Source organism: Diaphorina citri, unplaced genomic scaffold (assembly GCF_000475195.1).
Source record: "Diaphorina citri unplaced genomic scaffold, Diaci psyllid genome assembly version 1.1 scaffold322, whole genome shotgun sequence".
Lineage (NCBI taxonomy): Eukaryota > Metazoa > Arthropoda > Insecta > Hemiptera > Psyllidae > Diaphorina > Diaphorina citri.
Window position 1 is genome coordinate 248,525 of NW_007377757.1, and position 12,903 is coordinate 261,427.

Consider the following 12,903-nt stretch of genomic DNA (forward strand, 5'->3'; position numbering starts at 1 on the left):
AAAAAAAAAAAATAGAAAAAAGTACTTCGATAATAGTTGAGGTCCCTGTGATGTTTGGCATGAGCAAATGTTTTCCAGGGTTTATACACTACCTGGGAAAGTCATGGAATCTAAAAATTGGCCAAAAGTCATGGAAAATTGTGAAGATTTAAATTAAAGCTGGAAAAAGTCATGGAATTTGCCACCCGGTCAAAAATTAAAAACGTTCAAATTAAATACAGTCAAACCTGTCCAAGGGACAGACAATTTTTTCCCACTTATCCAGGTTTCCCTAGGTTCAACTGTATCAAGTTTTTCTGAAAAACGGCCTGTGGCACATTTCCCCTTATATTTTGATGTTATAATATTGAAAATAATAATAATAAATGGTGTGGTAGACCTAGGGGTTTGAGTAAAAGGGCCAAAGTGGCCAGGCTATGTTACCTTTGGCCTGATAAGTATCTGTAGCAGTATTAAAAAAGCATAGACCATGCTGCAAATACCTATACAGCCCATTAACTCTACATTCTCATTTTTCTCCCTCTAGAAACCTGTGTTAATCACCGGCTCAAATATGAGGACTTTTACTTACCTTGTGAATATGGTTCCTATTTTCTCTAATCTACTGGAGGCCATATCGTATTTCTGCCTTTAAAATTGAGGCAGAAACAATCTACCTATTTGCTTATCTTATGGCAAGGAATCTATAAAGCCAAAGATCGAGGAGAGATTTTTGTGATTTTACTGATTTGTGAAGACTGTCCATTGTTCAACCAATAAACTGTTCCTTTAACATTATTTTCAACGACACGAATGTTTGTTTTACCTTACAAGAATTTGTTTTGTTCTACATATTATTCAACTGCAACTTTTTTCCACTTGTAGGATTTTCCTTTGATCGTAGTTGAAAACTTCTTGGTTGATGAGATAAACTAAGCAACACATCTTGGTAAGTAATCAATCAAGAGTAAAACTAGGAAGAATCAAAGCTTGATCAGTACTGTACCTACAAAAGAAATTGTTCCATTTTATAATTGATGAAAGCAGAAACAAAATAATTATGCCCAGGAGTCTTGTTTTTCACTGAATGATGTAACTATTATCTAATGTTCAGTGGCTTTGCAAACTAACTAAAACAAACTAATGTACAAAATAACTTGTCTTAAAAAGTGAAAAATGATTGGTAAGTATTAAATTTCAGTATTTAATTTCAACTCAGATCTTAGTGTCACTTGAGGAAAGACAGTCCAGAGGATAGTTCTGAAAGAAACCAAGAATTTTGTAAATTTTCTTATCTCTGATTTATCAGGTGGCAAATATGAACCATCAGATACAAGATCAGTTGCAAACTTTGGTAATTATGCAGAAGTCACGTCCGTGGAAAAGAAAAGCTCCTTTTTGTATTTAACCTAACCCTATGATAACACTAATCACTGCTCTAATTGTGAAAACTCTTTCTTGTGTTTAACCTAACCCTATGATAACACTGGTCACTGCTTGTTTGTGCCAGGTCCTTTGGTAGCAATATTCCACGAACATGACTTCTGCACAAGTACACAAACTTCAAAACAGCTTCATGGAACATTGAGCACAACCACAACTCTGTCAGTTGAATAAATCAAACAGAATTAACAGAAATCGTATACATTCATAATGGTGCTCCTCCCCCTCAGCAACACAGTTACCAACCCAACAGCTTTACCTCGGTGGTAAGACACTGATTTCTATAGATTAATAAGAATAATAAGGTTCTGAGGGAAAAATAAAAGTAGTAAACCGGCGTGAACGACCTGGTATTCCGGCGTTAAAGCGCCCCTAAGGGGAAAAGAGTATTATTATGTTAAGGCAGATAAGGCAGACTCTTCTCGATCCTTTGTGTCCATTTTAGTTTAGGACTATTGCACTGCAAGGGGGAAAGAGTAATAAATGAAGGCCGCCTAGTTATCTTGAATGGTTGCGCGCCTGTCTAGTAAGTCGTAAGTGCTAGGTCGCGGGTTCAATTCCTGTCCGGGACGAACTTTGTCCTAAACAGATTCAGGTTCAATCTCGGAATGGATGGCTTTCTCCTATCCTGTCCTCCTTCTCTCTCGGTAAGACACTGGTTTCTATAGATTAATAAGGGTCTGAGGGAAAAATAAAAGTAGTAAACCGGCGTGAACGACCTGGTATTCCAGCGTTAAAGCGCCCCTAAGGGGAAAAGAGTATTATTATGTTAAGGCAGACTGTTCTCGATCCTTTGTGTCCATTTTAGTTTAGGACTATTGCACTGCAAGGGGGGAAGAGTAATAAATGAAGGCCGCCTTGTTATTTTGAATGGTTGCGCGCCTGTCTTGTAAGTCGTAAGTGCTAGGTCGCGGGTTCATTTCCTGTCCGGGACGAACTTTGTCCTAAACAGATTCAGGTTCAATCTCGGAATGGATGGCTTTCTCCTATCCTGTCCTCCTTCTCTCTTAGACTAGTCCAAATTTCCTTAGGCTATATCAATAGCGATGGTTGAGTGCAAAAGGCATCCACTCAGAAAATATATATTGTTCAGCCAAAACCTGTTGACCTCAAAGCAATCACTCCAAAGCTAACTGAGAGGCCAACAACAAATGCCGACCCTGTCTGTACATGAGAAAAGGGGAAGAAAAAGATTAGCAAGTAAGAATTCAGGTCACACAGAGTAGTCTTCCAACAATGATCCTTTACTGACAGTTGTCTTGTTCAAAAGATTATTTTGCTCTAATGAAAGTGTGGAAACAGACCATAAGAAACTCTTATATCAGTCAGTTTTATTGCCCTTGATTATTTATCAACTTGAAACTGACAAATGAATTCAGACCTACCTAATGATTTAGTCTTTTTTTTCTAATCTAAGTTATAACTTTGCTTCCCTATGCATCACTTTTTTTTTACATTGGCACTGGCTCTGGCCATAAGTCCTTTTTCTTTTATAGTTTTTTGTCCACGTTGTAGGTTAAATACTTAGTGACTTTACTTACTTAATACATTGAAGAGCAAGTGGCTGATGCCAGTGTCCGCTCTATACCTCGACCTTTTTCTAGATTTGTTCATCAATTTGTTGACTTGCCACCAATTTTTAATTCATTGTCTATTCCTTCACAGCACTTGCGTCCTGATGGGCCCTGTCAATCAAGTGAAGAAAATGTTCAAGCCCACCAGAATTGTCGCCACGATTCTCATGTTAACCATGCTCTTCCTGACTCTCTTTGCTGCTCTCTATGTGAGTAGATAACTGAAAGTCCTGGGTTCGATTCCCAAAATTGACAATACTTTGAGATGAAATAATGACTTATACTCTTCACTCATGTAGGTCAGTAGGGTTGGTTTTTAATTTTTTCTAACAGTTAAACTAGATTTAAAATTTAAGTGTGGTTTCTGTCATTAGAGGAGATGGAGAAATGATCTTCACACTACTTGCGTTCTTTTTTGGGACATGTTTCGCCCACTGGGCATCATCAGTGTACAAATAGGAAATATATAGGTATTTTTGGATTTATAGGTATTAGATGTTTTTGTCTCATGTGGGGAGGGACAGAAAATAAGTGGGTGGCTAACCTAGCTCGGCTAACACAGTGTAATGGTCCTAAACAAAAGTGGACGTGGCACACAAGGGATCAAGAAGAGACTGACTTAACATACCAATAACCTAGCTTTTCATTAAATGGAGGGTACATTTATTTTATTTTTTGTCAAACCATGTTGTTTAAAATGCTCAAACCTCTTTTCTTTTTCTTCTGATTTCAGCTCCAAAAACCCAAGCTGGCGACACTGTTTATGTTCCTTCAGTTTCTAGCCATGACCTGGTACTCCCTATCATATATTCCTTACGCCAGAGATGCTGTCAAGAAAGCTGTCAGTGCTGTTATGGATGTCTAATTTGAAATAGAGTTCCCAAGTACTTTACTTCCTTGCTATGGATGTCCTTAGGCTATATCAATTGTGATGGTTGAGTGCAAAAGGTATCCACTCAGAAAATATTGTTCAGCCAAAACCTGTTGGCCTCAAAGCAATCACTCCAAAGCTAACTGAGAGGCCAACAACAAATGCCGACCCTGTCTGTACATGAGAAAAGGGGAAGAAAAAGATTAGCAAGTAAGAATTCAGGTCACACAGAGTAGTCTTCCACCAATGACCCTTTACTGACAGTTGTCTTGTTCAGAAGATTATTTTGCTCTAATGAAAGTGTGGAAAAAGACCATAAGGAACTCTTATATCAGTCAGTTTTATTGCCCTTGATTATTTATCAACTTGAAACTGACAAATGAATTCAGACCTCCCTAATGATTTAGTCTTTTTTTTTCTAATCTAATCTATAACTTTGCTTCCCTATGCATCACTTTTTTTACATTGGCACTGGCTCTGGCCATAAGTTCTTTTTCTTTTATAGTTTTTTGTCCACGTTGTAGGTTAAATACTTAAAGTGACTTTACTTACTTAATAGATTGAAGAGCAAGTGGCTGATGCCAGTGTCCGCTCTAACCCTCGATCTTTTTCTAGATTTGTTCATCAATTTGTTGACTTGCCACCAATTTTTAATTCATTGTCTATTCCTTCACAGCACTTGTGTCCTGATGGGCCCTGTCAATCAAGTGAAGAAAATGTTCAAGCCCACCAGAATTGTTGCCACGATTCTCATGTTAACCATGCTCTTCCTGACTCTCTTTGCTGCTCTCTATGTGAGTAGATAACTGAAAGTCTTGGGTTCGATTCCCAAAATTGACAATACTTTGAGATGAAATAATGACTTATACTCTTCACTCATGTCGTGAGTAGATAACTGAAAGTCTTGGGTTCGATTCCCAAAATTGACAATACTTTGAGATGAAATAATGACTTATACTCTTCACTCATGTAGGTCAGTAGGGTTGGTTTTTATTTGAAGACAGACATGTTTCGCCCACTGGGCATCATCAGTGTACAAATAGGAAACATATAGGTATTTTTGGATTTATAGGTATTAGATGTTTTTGTCTCATGTGGGAAGGGACAGAAAATAAGTGGTTGGCTAACCTAGCTCGGCCAACACAGTGTAATGGTCCTAAATAAAAGTGGACGTGGCACACAAGGGATCAAGAAGAGACTGCCTTAACATACCAATAACCTAGCTTTTCATTAAATGGAGGGTACATTTATTTTATTTTTTTTGTCAAACCATGTTGTTTCAAATGCTCAAACCTCTTTTCTTTTTCTTCTGATTTCAGCTCCAAAAACCCAAGCTGGCAACACTGTTTATGTTCCTTCAGTTTCTAGCCATGACCTGGTACTCCCTATCATATATTCCTTACGCCAGAGATGCTGTTAAGAAAGCTGTCAGTGCTGTTATGGATGTCTAATTTGAAATAGAGTTCCCAAGTACTTTACTTCCTTGCTATGGATGTCCTATGGGAAGAGAGTTCCAAACACTTGTACTTTACTCACATTGATGCCAGCCTAGTTAGCTTGGTTGGTGGCGCGTCTGCCTTGTAAGTGCTAGGCCGCGGGTTCGATTCTCGCCCCGAGTGGATTTTATCCTGAACGGATGAGGTTCGTTCTGGGAACGGCTGGCTTTCTCCTATCCTGTCTTCGACTTTACTCACTTTGTTGCCAGCCTAGTTAGCTTGGTTGGTGGCGCGTCTGCCTTGTAAGCGCTAGGCGGCGGGTTCGATTCTCGCCCCGAGTGGATTTTATCCTGAACGGATGAGGTTCGTTCTGGGAACGGCTGGCTTTCTCCTATCCTGTCTTCCCTCTTTCTTCCATTTCGGGACGATAAGACCTTAGCAGTTAGGTACAGTTCTCTCTGTCAAACCTAAAAAAAATGTTTTAGAACCCTGAAAATTTTTCGTCAGTTTGATCAATCCTTTTGGGAGTTACGGTGAAACAATCGTACCTACAACCTAAAGGAAATCTTGTCGAGTTAAAAAGTTAAAACTTAAAACTCTCTTCGTCCATTCAATAAATACTTCTTACTGATAACGAATCCTATATTGCAACATTTTTACTCAGAACTCTTATTATTCTCGTTTTAATCTCCTTATTGTATAGATTTTATCAATGTTACTTCTATCTAGTGTAAGTCCTCAAAGCGCGGGGCCCATGGCAGTCTGCCATTCTGCCTTATGGGTAATCCAACCCTGAGCATACTAAACAATTTAGACATTCTTTCTTCTATTTTCAGAAACTCATCCACTGGTTATCTGGTCTGTCCACCTTATTTTGTTCAAATAAAAATACAACATGGATAAACTTAAGAGAGCTTTATCCGGCAATGATCGAGACCAAGATGATGACAGTTCAACGGGAATTATCCACAGTATTGAGTCGGCCACCAACATGAGCTGGGGTACCAAAATACGAGTGTTTGCATTTCTGTTCATATTGGGTTTTGTTATATCTCTGCTTGGAACAATTGCTGGACTGATGCACAAAACACTTGAATATGTTGTCCTCTATAGTGTGGGAAATATTGTGTCTATTAGCAGGTAAGAATCTGGCTGAGGGACTATAAACAGAGAGTAGACTAGTCCAAATTTTCTTATGCTATATCAATAGCAATGGTTGAGTGGAAAAGGCATCCACTTAGAAAATATTGTTCAGCCAAAACCTGTTGGCCTCAAATCAATCACTCCAAAGCTAACTGAGAGGCCAACAACAAATGCCGACCCCGTCTGTACATGAGAAAAGGGGAAGAAAAAGATTAGCAAGTAAGAATTCAGGTCACACAGAGTAGTCTTTCAACAATGATCCTTTACTGACAGTTGTCTTGTTCAAAAGATTATTTTGCTCTAATGAAAGTGTGGAAAAAGACCATAAGGAACTCTTATATCAGTCAGATTTATTGCCCTTGATTATTTATCAACTTGAAACTGACAAATGAATTCAGACCTACCTAATGATTTAGTCTTTTTTTTCTAATCTAAGTTATAACTTTGCTTCCCTATGCATCACTTTTTTTACATTGGCACTGGCTCTTGCCATAAGTCCTTTTTCTTTTATAGTTTTTTGTCCACGTTGTAGGTTAAATACTTAAAGTGACTTTACTTACTTAATAGATTGAAGAGCAAGTGGCTGTCCCCCGGGCGTTAGTCGAAAACTAACAAAAGAAAAAAAAATCAAATAGATAATAATAAACAGTTTTATTTATATTTAGATACAATAATACTATTAAATACAACGGTAGGGGTAATAAATCAAATAACAAAATACGCCCCGGGCGTTAATCGAAAACTAACAAAAGAAAAAAAAAATCAAATACCTAGATAATAATAAACAGTTTTATTTATATTTAGATACAATAATACTATTAAATACAACGGTAGGGGTAATAAATCAAATAACAAAATATGGTAGGATATTGTATTTGGCACAAACTTTAAAATTTTGGCAAAACCCTTGTTAGTAGGTACCTAAGTAATAGACATAAAAGGTACCAAAATTTGGCAACAAAAAGTAAATTCGGGAGAAAATAAAGAACGTAATATAAGCAAAAAAGCATCACCTGTCTCGTAGACATAAAAGGTACCAAAATTTGGCAACAAAAAGTAAATTCGGGAGAAAATAAAGAACGTAATATAAGCAAAAAAGCATCACCTGTATTGTAGATAAAAATTAATAGTTAGTTAAGTGAGGTATTATTTAGGTAGTTAGTTAAGTAGGTAGGTACTTATAAAATAAGTAGGTATGCCTACTAACAGGACTGTATTTAGGGAGGGTCTAGGGGGCCGTCCTCGAACCTTCATTTTTCTTTTTTACTGTAGGCGAGACTCCGAAAATTCCGAGTATCTATTGAGGTTAATGAGACTTTGCACAAGAAGTGTTACCTTTACAACCATAGTATACATTCTAGCGTCCCCTATTGGGATTCTATTAGGTTAGGGATGGGTTTCACCAACCTTCCTATTAGCCCCTAACAGCCTGTTAGCTTAACAGCCCCGGTTAAGCCTATACAAATCAATTGAAATTGAATCTTAACAGGCTGTTAGCTTAACAGACCTGTTAAGCCTATACAAATCAATTGAAATTGAATCTTAACAGGCTGTTAGCTTAACAGGCCTGTTAAGCCTATACAAATCAATTGAAATTGCATTCTAGCGTCCCCTATTGGGATTCTATTAGGTTTAGGGATGGGTTTCACCAACCTTCTTATTAGCCCCTAACAGCCTGTTAGCTTAACAGCCCCGGTTAAGCCTATACAAATCAATTGAAACTTAATAGGCTGTTAGGTTAACAGGCCTTCTGGAGGCTGAAAAAATATTGGTGCAACCGACCGTAGGTAGGTATTTACGTAATTTACATTAACACAGCACCTTGGTACGGTTATTAGAATAATCAGCACTTTGTTCTGTGTTGTGCTGTTGCTTCACTTGATTTTTTCTTTTTTTTTTTCGTAGAGGGAACTGTAACAACGGACGTCTTACCGTCCCGAAATCGAAGAGACAGGAAGGAGAGTACCAGGATATGAGAAAACCAGCGATTCCAAGAAGAATGTCATCTGTTTAAAGTTCGTCCGGGTGGGAATTGAACCCTCAACCTAGCGCTTACAAAGCAAACGCACTAGGTACCCTCCAAACGAACTAGGCTGGCTGAATTAACACTGTATGTACAAATAGTACAACGCCAGTCATAATCAGTCTTATACCTATCACACGGTTGAAAACCATGTAAAATATTTAGGGTTAGTTTCACTAACCTTCTTTTAGCTCCTAACAGTCTGTTCCTTAACAGCCCTGAAGCCTAATACAAATCAAATGGAGCTTCACAAATTGTTAGCTTAAAAGGTCTTCTAGGAGGTGAAAATTGGTGAAATCCACCGTTAGTCTGTATGGGGGGCTGGGGTTACATTGGGCCCCCATTTACAATCAAGTGGGTAGCTTAGCTGGTTTGTAGGGCGGTGGAGGTTTCTTCTTTGCCTGGCGGTTCTTCTCAAACACAGCCTGTAGTTGAATGATTTTAGGAGGGGGCGTACCGTTAGTCTGTATGGGGGGCTGGGATTACATTGGGCCCCCATTTACAATCAAGTGGGTAGCTTAGCTGGTTTGTAGGGCGGTGGAGGTTTCCTCTTTGCCTGGCGGTTCTTCTCAAACACAGCCTGTAGTTGAATGATTTTAGGAGGGGGCGTACCCACTGACACAACCAGTCTGGTGAAATACTTCTCCGCTTTCGTTTCGAGATGGGTAAATTTGAGCGTGTTCAACCCTGAAACAAGCGGGGAAAGAGGTTTGTTTTAAGGGTAAATTATCTTTGTTGTTAATTATTATTAGATATGTGTAAGGTAATGATGTGTGGTAGGCCCTTATTTACGCTGCTTGAATAGGGTTAAAAGAGTCCCTTAACTCTGACAGTTGGGCTACTATTATTATGATGAAATTCTCAAACAGACACAGACCACATGTATTGTGTCTAATGTAGCAGTTGTTTCATTGCTACGAAATAAAAACGGCGGTGTGACACACTCATCTTTTTTTTTATGTCGAGTCTAAAATTCCATACCTCGGTGAGTGCAGCCACTGCACCCCAAACTCCAAGCACAGAGTCGAAAAAAACCTCGGCTCCCCCGGGAATCGAACCCGGGCCTCCTGCTTGCAAGAGGGCCGTATCGAACCCGGGCCTCCTGCTTGCAAGCCTAGCGATACCCACTCGGCCACGGAGATTACTATAAGAGAAGAAAACTGTTCTCACCATCCAGTCGATATCTGCGTTTGGATGTCATGAGCAATTTCTTCTTCACCACCGTCGTGTTCCATAGGTATTTCAATAATATTTTTTTTATATAGGTATATACTGGTAATGCTGCCACTGGTCGCTGCTCGATAAAAGTAGCTATACTCAATTGTCCTCACGAGGCTGAGTGCACCCCAAACTCCAAGCACAGAGTCGAAAAAAACCTCGGCTCCCCCGTGAATAGAACCCGGGCCTCCTGCTTGCAAGCCTAGCGATACCCACTCGGCCACGGAGGTTACTATAAGAGAAGAAAACTGTTCTCACCATCCAGTCGATATCTGCGTTTGGATGTCATGAGCAATTTCTTCTTCACCACCGTCGTGAGGGGCACTCGCTTGTGGTGCTTCATCATCTTGTAGCGACCCAGTTGGGGCAGGGGCCGGGTAATCTTGAGCCCCAACTGGAGGACCCGAAACCCCATGTCGTCGTCTTCACCTCCCCAGCCCCAGTAGAGGTTCGAATAGCCGTTGACTCGTAGGAAGTGTTCGGTTCTGATGATGAACACCCCGCCCACCAGATTGTTGTAGGGCAGTCTGAAAAAATAAGGATGTGATGGTGAGGAGGATATCCAAATGGTCTTTGATCCTAGGTGAGGACTTGAAGATGATATTTTCAAAGAGCTTTGAAAGAGGGAACTGTAGCTACTGAGGTCTTAACATCCCGAAATCGAAGAGAGAAGAAAGGCAGGATATGAGAAAGCAGTCCAAACAAATTAGCCTGACCCCAAACGAAATAAAAGGATCAGATACATTAAGTTCCAATCAATATTTCCAACGTACTCATGTCCTGAAAGAATGATCTAATGGCCAAGTTCCGGACATTTGAAAACAACTTACTTATATCCTAGGGAATCAACCGCCACACTTAAATGTCTCGGCATCGGAGGACACGAGAGCATATTTCGTCTGATATGATGCAATGAAAGAAAAAAAAGTTCTGGCTGTATAAATATTTGAAGTGAATAGGTAACTATATTAGGAAGATGACTCGTGTATGAAGATTTTGAGAAAATATTTTTTTTTTTTTTTTAGAGCAATAAAGTTCCAGATAAGCTTGCCCTGTAGGTACTTGATAAGAGAAAGTAACACTCAAGTCACAGCATGCTAAACTTTTTGAATGAGATCATTGTGTAAAATACTTATGTTGAAGCTTTTCCTTCTTTGAAGCAAATTAATCATTGTAAATCCCCATACAAAATTCATTGTTCTTCTTGGCAAGTAAACTAACAACGAACAACCTTGTAAATAGGCTAACAACAAACATGAAGGCTAGATGCCTTGTCACCCTCTTGAACAAGTTTCCCTGTCTCTCCAGAGAGTTCTTCTTTGACTATTACCTGTAGGTGCACCTGACACTCCAGTAGGTGGGTCTTCTTGAAGTCTTTTGAAATCTCTCATTAATCTTCTATTTTGAGATTCCATAGGTGTTTTTAGCCAGAGTGTTATCAGTAGAAATAGGATGGCTGAGTCTTCTCAGACAGACAGTGATGGCAAAAGCTCAACAGATGGCTTTAGAAAGTACAACATCCCTCTAGAGCAGGTGCCAAGGTTGTCGTTTGACGACCCAAGAGTTGACGAGTATATTGGAGACATGGTGAGCATTATAATCTATTTTTACTTACCTATATGTTTTGTGTTCCCCCTTACCTCTGACAGTTTCATGTTGTAATATTGAAAATAATAATAATAATAAATGGTGTGGTAGACCTAGGCTAGGGGTTTGAGTGAAAGGGCCAAAGTGGCCAGGCCATGTTACCTTTGGCCTGATAAGTATCCGTAGCAGTATTAAAAAAGCAGACCATGCTGCAAATACCTATACAGCCCATTAACTCTACATTCTCATTTTTCTCCCTCTAGAAACCTGTGTTAATCACCGGCTCAAATCTCATACAAAGCGCAATGAAATGGGACCTGGAATACATATCAGAACACATGCCCAACAGTAATCTAACCGTCATTATCTCCAAAGATCATAATTTTAAGTACGTTAATGAAAAGAAGTTACCTCAGTGGCCCTCGTCCACATTAGAACCAATTACTACCCGATGGAGTTCAATGACTGCACAAGAGTTTTCAACGAGGATAAAGTCTTGGAAGGAAGGTGATGAAAGGTGAGGATAAAAAAAGTCTGCCAGTCTAGCTAGCTTGGTTAGTACATCTGCCTTGTAAGTGCTACTTTACAGATTCAGTTTCCACCCCAAGAAGATGTTATCCTAAAAAGATAAGGTTTTTTCTTGGAACAGCTCACTTTTTTCTATCCTGTCTTTCTTCTCTCTTTAATTGGTTTATTGATAAAACCTTAGCAGTTACAGCTTCCTCTATCAAACATCTTAAAAAGAAAAAAAAAAAAAAAATGCATTTCTTACTGTCTTTAAATTAAAGAGAGAAGTACAGGATAGGAGAAATCCTTTTACTGGCTGAAACAGTAGGTATTTCAAGAAACAGTGGGTCCTTGCCCAGTAGACTCAGGAATGTAGCTGCCTCCATTGGAGAACTTAGTTGTGGAGGCTTGTTGGCGCAGTTGAATACATGGAATACAAGGAAGACTTGTGATAAAAGGAGGTACCTCTACAACAACAACAACAACAACAAACAGTAGGTAGGTATTTTTTTTTTTCTTTTTTATGTCATGTGTTTGTGTATTTCAAAGTCATGCTTATCAATGTTTTGGCTGATTGTAGGTTGTATTTGCAGCAAGTTCTTGACAGCTCAGTGGGACCTCAACTAGTGCAAGACTTTCTACAGCTGCCTCCATTGGAGAACTTAGTTGTGGAGGCTTGTTGGGGCAGTTGAATACATGGAATACAAGGAATTTAGGACTTGTGATAAAAGGAGGTGCCTCTACAACAACAACAACAAACAGTAGGTAGGTATTTTTATTTATTTTTTTTTTTTTCAAGTTTGTTCATGTCATGTGTTTGTGTATTTCAAAGTCAAAAACATGTAAATGGTTATCAATGTTTTGGCTGATTGTAGGTTGTATTTGCAGCAAGTTCTTGACAGCTCAGTGGGACCTCAACTAGTGCAAGACTTTCTACATTTCAACTGGGACTGGGCCAAGAACAAACAGAAAATACATGGATGGGGCCCATTGACATCTAACCTGCTGCTCATATCAATGGAAGGTGAGAGGAACACATTTTATACTGATTTGTTTAGACTACTTTAGACACTTTTTATAGTAAAAAGGAAAAAAAAAAAAAAAAAAAATGGAAGTCTATGA

At 39.0% G+C, this 12,903-nt stretch overlaps 3 protein-coding genes across 3 annotated transcripts in view; 2 read left to right on the forward strand and 1 right to left on the reverse strand.

The window, feature by feature from the left end:
- The window catches only part of LOC108252182 (vesicle transport protein SFT2A), a 33,732-nt gene extending 28,248 nt beyond the window's left edge, over positions 1-5,484 (forward strand). The window contains exons 2-3 of the mRNA XM_017443379.2: positions 4,544-4,661; positions 5,187-5,484. Of these exons, the coding sequence (XP_017298868.2) occupies positions 4,544-4,661; positions 5,187-5,318 (250 nt within the window). The 3' untranslated portion in view covers positions 5,319-5,484. The remainder of the gene's footprint in view (positions 1-4,543; positions 4,662-5,186) is intronic.
- LOC113466728 (ubiquitin-conjugating enzyme E2-17 kDa) overlaps positions 1-11,217 on the reverse strand; it is a 32,816-nt gene extending 21,599 nt beyond the window's left edge. The window contains exon 1 of the mRNA XM_026822400.1: positions 11,018-11,217. Coding sequence (XP_026678201.1) covers positions 11,018-11,102 — 85 coding nt within the window. The 5' untranslated portion in view covers positions 11,103-11,217. The remainder of the gene's footprint in view (positions 1-11,017) is intronic.
- Positions 11,105-12,859, forward strand: LOC103507567 (hypoxia-inducible factor 1-alpha inhibitor-like). Its single transcript, XM_017443376.2, has 3 exons — positions 11,105-11,274; positions 11,538-11,791; positions 12,657-12,859. Exons 1-3 carry the CDS (start codon positions 11,140-11,142, stop codon positions 12,847-12,849), a joined length of 582 nt encoding a protein of 193 aa, XP_017298865.1. The 5' UTR covers positions 11,105-11,139; the 3' UTR covers positions 12,850-12,859.
- Positions 12,860-12,903: the final 44 nt, after the last annotated feature.